The following is a 6,579-nucleotide window of genomic DNA, read 5'->3' on the forward strand; positions in this document are numbered from 1 at the left end:
TATTACCTCCTGGCTTGTTTATAGTTATGTGTAATTACAGGTTGACGTAATTTGTAAGGAATAAATAATGAAATCGACTGGATAATAATTTGCTGTAAAAAATAAATGCTTGTCTTAACCTTCTTTCTGACATTCCTACGAATAGTAGTCTTTGACTGGCTATTCCAGCAAACTTAAGGGCTTTTGGCCTGACTCTAGCGCAAAATTCACAAACTCCTTTGTGTCTGTAACAACTTGGACCCCCTTGCACACACAGTCACACACACAGGCATGCAGAAGCCACCACACTTCTGCATGTGAAAGCAAGCACCCATACACATGCAACCTCAGCTTGAAATCATCCCATTTCACCAAATTCACTGCATTCTGTATGTCATTTTTTTAAAAAGCACAGAAATAAAGTGCTTTAACCAGACAAATTAAAATAATTCTGTGCTCCTCTATAACCATGGAGACTTTAGTGACTCGGCTTCACAAAAACTGAGGACCCCGTTGACTGAACTGCAGGCTGAGTAGATTGAATACAAAAACAGATTAAAAATGTCTGTAGTTTGTAGTTACCATTCTTTTCAAGTATTGAGAACACATTCAGACATTTGGAAAAGTGTTTGACATATTGATTTCAGGCTTTTAGCACTTCTAAAAAAATAAATATGTTTAACTGTTTCTTAAAAATGACACGACATACATTTATTGAGTGTCACAGTTTTTAATAGCCACATGTGAAAGGCATTTTACTGACGCTCTCATTTCTAAAAGAGCAGTTCCTTTCTTTAGTCATACAAGCACCTGCAATGTTAATGAGGAATAGGGCAACTACACTGAACGCTGCAGATCGTGACATCTAAATGGAATAAATCCTACCCAAAAAAAGAGTATTATCGGTCAAGACAGAAAGAACCAAACCTCTTTTGAGACCACATAGTTGCACAATGACAGCAGTACTGATTGCAGCTGACACTATTGCTGAATAATTCAGTCAGCAGAAGATGACTTCCCTTTCAAATTCACTTGTATTTTACAAATAGTCGTGCTGTTTCTGTACGAACTTTTGCAACTTAGTTCTTCCGCTTTAGTAGGTCATGCCCAACTTCCCCTTTATGTTTAAGATGAATAAAGAGTGTGTATGATAATGTAATTCATTTGTGTTCATATGTACCATAGAGACAGAGCGGGAAATCACACCGCTTCTATTTTTATGTATGCTATGATTGGCTTCTGGAAACTATGTAGAGGTGAAAGATTTTAAAAACCTTAAACTTTTAATTTAAACAAACTGGTCATTTCAAAGATCTGTTTCATTGTTTTTGGTGGAACTGATGGCCATAAGCAGTAACTGAATACCCTCACTGCCCTCACATCCAAACTGTGACACCAGTCGGTTAACATCTGGTTCATGCCTCCATAACTGTGAGATTGGTGATTAGAAATGAAGCTTGAAAGGAAATGTCTTCTGTGACAAAGGGGAAAAATGGGATTTTGCATTAAATGTTGCAGCAGACACTCAGTTTGTAATACTGTAAATGCTCATTTAACTTCATCAGTGGGTCAGTCAGCTTTGTGGTAACTCATCTGGTGATAGTGACTCAACAGCCTTTTATTTGAATAAAACATTTGAGATTACTACTTTGAAAACCTCCCATGACAATCGAGTTTTCAACTTCACCAGCATGTCTGTATGCTGTTTTTTAAAATATGACATGATGAACAAAATTAGCAGTGAACAGCACAGTGGAGCATTTTCACTATGAAAGTCCAGTTTAGCGATGACAGGCTGAAAAACAGATTAAAACCTCGAGAGTTTCATATCTACCAAATGTAAGGAAAAGGTCTTGTCATCTTGCAGTGTGAGACGTCCTGCGCCATTATTCTGCTTCAGGGTGAGTTTCTGGTTAAAACAGGTAAGACTGAATCACTCCAGTTTTACAAAATCCAATTGCTTCATGCAGAGTAGTTTTAAATATTTTCAGCAGAGTCGTGGGTGAGATAGTGTGCTTGAGTGGCACAAAAGAGGAGTGAACCACATAGATCTTCACATTCTAGAGATAACAGTGTAGAGTTACATCTAAGCCATTTCAAGGCAGGTAAGTATTCAGTTAAAGGAAAACACTTCTCAATATGAAGCTTTAAAACAGAGATGAGTTTGTAGCGATTTAGTCAATGTTTGGACGTTGACTTTAAGTGGAGTGAGTTTGCTTTAGCTGAATGTGAGCAAAAGAAAGGTGATTACATGCTATTAGGGAAACAATTTGGTCAATGAGAAAGAGAATTCTGGCTTTAAGCATCATGTGGTTAAATTTAAAAAGCCAATTTAATGGTAATTAAAGTGTATGAAATACCTGAGTCATCAGAGGTTAGTGATGCTGTTACCATCCAACCGCTAGTCAGCCGAGTGTAACAAAATACCCAGATGTAATTGGTTTGGTAAAGCAATTTATTGCCCTGTGTGGCAAATTTAACAGATAAGATAAACTTTATTGATCCCACAGTGGGGAACATTTACTGTTACAGCAGCTCCAAGGAGAAAAAATAACAAAAGTAGTACAGAATAAATTAGAAACACAGAGAACATAATATACACAGAAGATGTTTTTAAGAAGACTATTTACATAAGGTTGAAACAGTTGTTAAATATAGAAATGTATATTTATAGAAATTATCAAAGAAGGGAAACAAGACTGGTAGATGCAGCGAAATCAAAGAACAAAGTAATACCATGCAAAGGCTAACAGTTTTTAAACTCAAGAAACACGAACAGAACAACTAAACTCTTTAGCCAAACCTAAACACAATTGCAACACCCACCACAAATAACAGAAACTAATGCAAACGAGTCAACAGTGCACAGAACAAACTAAACAAAACTAGTGTCTCTGAACACACATTTAACACACAATCTGCGAAGACTCAAGTTATGAATAGCTTCTCACTAAAGTTAATGGACTGCCAACAGGAGCCCCAGTTTTCACTGAGACTAGTAGCTCCTCACTGAATTAGCAGCCGCTAACAGAGGCTCTAATTGTCCGTAGTCACTCCTTCGTGGCTATGGACCACACTGGAAAAATTGGGGTATTCTAAAACTTTTGACCAGTAGTTTTTACTGGATAGCTATGAGAGGCATAGAAAAAAATAGCTTATTTTTAGAGCTGGCTGAGTGACTGGGAGCCAGTTTCTCGAGTTTTCTTCTCAGCGCTTTCCACAGTGTCTGCTTGGGGCAGGTGAAGAACTTTCCTGAAGATGCTCTTAAAGGCAGGACTGGAGAAGTAGTAGATCACTGGATCCATGGCACTGTTCAGATAAGTCAGGCTGATGGTGATGTAAAATACAGAGGTCAGGTCGTCCAAGGCGGGACAGACGTCAGGTTCAGGGAGGGTGTTGATAAACTTTCGTGTCTTGATCCAGATCAGCAGCTGTGTGACGTTGCTCGGGAGGAAGCAAATGATGAAGACCACCACCACTACTATGATGAAGTACAGAGCCCTCTTTATCTTTGCATGTTGGGCCAGTTGTCTCCCTCTCAGGTGGCTGATGATGTGGACTGTGCAGTAGAGAATCACAAGCAGAGGCATGAAGAAGGAAAAGAGGAACACAAACTTATGCCAGATCAGATCACTTTTAAGCTTGGTCTCAATCAAGAAGCTCTCACAGTAGGTGGAGTTCACGTGTTGTAAAGTGAAAATGTGAGCAGTCATTGAAAAGGCCACCAGCCACAGTCCAAGTGCTCCAATGGCAGCTTTGGAGACACTCAGGGAGTTGATGAGATGATGGGGATGCACCACACGCATGTACCTGTCCACAGCGATAGCCATCAGGAAGAAGGTGCTTCCACTGCGATTCAGAGCCAACATGAAGAGACAGATGTTACAGAAGGTGCTGCCAAACATCCAGTTCATCCCAGAGATGTAGTAGCTGGTACGGAAAGGCAAAGCCAGATTGAGCAGAAAATCGGCCATTGCCAGGTTGAAGACTAACACCGTGCTGCTTTTCCAAGGCCTCAGGTGGAAGCAGAAGATCCACAGAGCCAGAGCGTTTCCAAGGATTCCCAAAACAAACTCCATCACCAGCAGTGGAGGGAGAACTCTGATCAGCAAAGTCTTGTTGAAGCTGCACTCCATGTTGAGTTGTGTCCTTCCTCGCTGCCTGCAGTGCAGAGAAATAACCACTTGAGGACAAAGTGCAATCTTTAAAAGGAGATGCCATCATCAAAGTGTTGGTTTTGTGGTTTGGGTTTATACAGGAAGTCTGCGAGTTCCAGTTTTCAGTAAATGATAACACACAAAGTTGATAAGCTCTATTGCCAAATAATGGTACATTTATTTATGAAGCAGCAAGGTAGAAAACAGTAACAACCAAAAAAAGAAGAAATGTGAGTGTACCAGTGCAGCATCTTTCTGTTTTTATTTTGAAAAGCCAGCCTATTTCCCTGGTAATCCTTTTGTAACATTACAAAGCTTTAACTAAGAGAGAGTAATTTTCCTTGATGCATCCTAATAGCTTTCAGCAGCAAGCTAACTTTTAATTTAAAAAGCCCACCTATGTGAACTCCTTTTACTTGGCCTTGTTAAAATCTTGTTCATTTTTAAAGGGAAAAAACATGCAGCAGCTGTAGGTCCTTAAACCACTGTTACCTGGGAGAGACTCTTATTTAGAAGTTTAAACCAACAGATATGGAGCCATTAAACAGCCAGTGGCTTATAGATGTGGGTCTGCGACTTGTTAGAACATGTATCAGTGCTTTGTTAATATCATTAGTAAAAGGTGGGTTGATTTGCCTTGAAGATGCTGATAGATATGTCCTGCTGGTAGAGCACACAATATAAATATACATAGTCCATGGAGCCAGCAATGTTTGCTACTAAACTGAGAAAGACCAGCCAGTTCTCAGCACTAAGTACGATGCATGGACATGCATACTTAGTAGTATGGGCTCACAAGTACAGACAAGTACAAATTCCCAAGAACATGAGAATGCGTTGCGGTCAATGTGCAGTTGGAAAAGCAGCGTACTTGACAACATCACATATCTGCTCAGTTGTGATTTTCATCTCGACCTTTATTTTTCGATATATTTACAATAAAATATCACATACAATACTAAATTGTCTGTGTTTGTTTTCATTTTATTCATATATTAATATTAATTAAAACTAACTCAAGATGAGGGTTTCTAGAAAGGCCAGTGGCTGAATAATTGATATTATCTGTCAATCAATGAAAGTTTTTTAAGAAAAACCTAAAAAGTTGTGTATTTACCAGGGCCAGGAGGAGGACAAAAGATCATGAGTAGATGATGGTGAAGATGGCCCAGGTGACGCAGAGATCGACCAGAAGGACCTGGAAGGAAGCAGGTGTGAAGTGGCCATCTGGCATCCCGGCCACAGTCCCGGTGGGTGGGTCTACAGGTTGTGTGAGCGAGGCTTGCAGCCCAGCTATTTGCTCCAGACGAGCTTCCTGCATGCCTCCATTAACATGAGTAAACTCTCCAGATGTAGTCATGTTCACTAGTATTTTTTTATACAGTGGTTGCTTGTTTGCAATATATTACTCATTTTTTGCAGTTGTTTTCCCTGCGCTGACAAATATAACTCATTGTAAATTGTATATGCCTACATTTTTTTCTGTTTTGTTTTATAACCAATTCACTGTTGCTTTATAGAACACATAGCCTGGGGTGAATTTTCAGTATAAGTAATCTTCATTAAATTAATTGGCTAATTTTTCAAAGAGAGATCATCTCTCTGCCAGCGCTGAAGTTGCCCTCTCTTCCTTCCTCTGTGACCAATGCCTCTCTCTCCCTTTCCTCTTCCCTCTCTGCTGCTCATTTAGAAAATGAAGGCCAGGTTTGTTGTCACTGCCTCTCTTCCTTTGAGGTTGGCTGGTTCTGGCTTCATCAGCAGAAGAGGCAGAGACCGGTGTGTTGACTGCGCCACCATAGTGACAGTCAGGTTTGTTACACTCTAGGGTGGACTGAGTGCTGCCCTGGAGTGCAGCATCCATCAGACTGCAGCACTGCCTGGTGGCAGCATCAGGCTACAAGCCTCTACCTCTTTTCTTGTCAGTAGGTCCCTAAGCTCTTGAAAACATGATGTTTATTACACTGTGAAGCTAAGTGTCTTAACACATTCACAGTGCTAAAGTCCACCTTATTCCAGGGGTACTACATCTGTTCTGTTGTTTGTGTCAGGTTTCATATATGGGCTGGCAAACTAAAGCTTAAGGTGTTTCTTTAATAGAAATCTCATGAAGCATCTCTCAGTATAATTCAAAGAATCAATCAGGTAAATTACCTTGTTTTAGTCCTTTAAATCGTTCCACGTCTTTTTGGCCTGTTTGGCAGTTACTGCCAGGCCAGAAGTGGTCACAAAGTCATAAATAAACCAATACTGTTATTAATGGAGACCACCCATATCTGACTCAGGTCCTTCGTAGACATACAGGCAATGATTCAGTCCCTCAAAAACAATATCTACTCCCATCCACATACAGAGGCGTTCCTCTTGCCCATGAAAGGCTCTTGTTCATCAGCAATTAGACTGAACAATTCTAAAGTAAACAGATGAGACTTCCACACAATTGAAA

General features: G+C 40.0%; 1 protein-coding gene across 1 annotated transcript; it reads right to left on the minus strand.

Annotated features, from left to right (window-relative positions):
• Positions 1-3,053: 3,053 nt before the first annotated feature.
• On the minus strand, positions 3,054-4,284 carry LOC127534830 (hydroxycarboxylic acid receptor 2-like). The gene has a single exon (XM_051951082.1). The coding sequence runs from the start codon at positions 4,113-4,115 to the stop codon at positions 3,141-3,143; it is 975 nt and encodes a 324-aa protein (XP_051807042.1). The 5' UTR covers positions 4,116-4,284; the 3' UTR covers positions 3,054-3,140.
• Positions 4,285-6,579: the final 2,295 nt, after the last annotated feature.

This window comes from Acanthochromis polyacanthus, chromosome 7, assembly GCF_021347895.1.
Source record: "Acanthochromis polyacanthus isolate Apoly-LR-REF ecotype Palm Island chromosome 7, KAUST_Apoly_ChrSc, whole genome shotgun sequence".
NCBI classification, from domain to species: Eukaryota; Metazoa; Chordata; class Actinopteri; family Pomacentridae; genus Acanthochromis; species Acanthochromis polyacanthus.

Excerpts from the sequence above, each read along its gene's own strand:
- LOC127534830 (XM_051951082.1), bottom strand. The coding sequence starts at position 4,115 with ATGGAGTGCAGCTTCAACAAGACTTTGCTGATCAGAGTTCTCCCTCCA.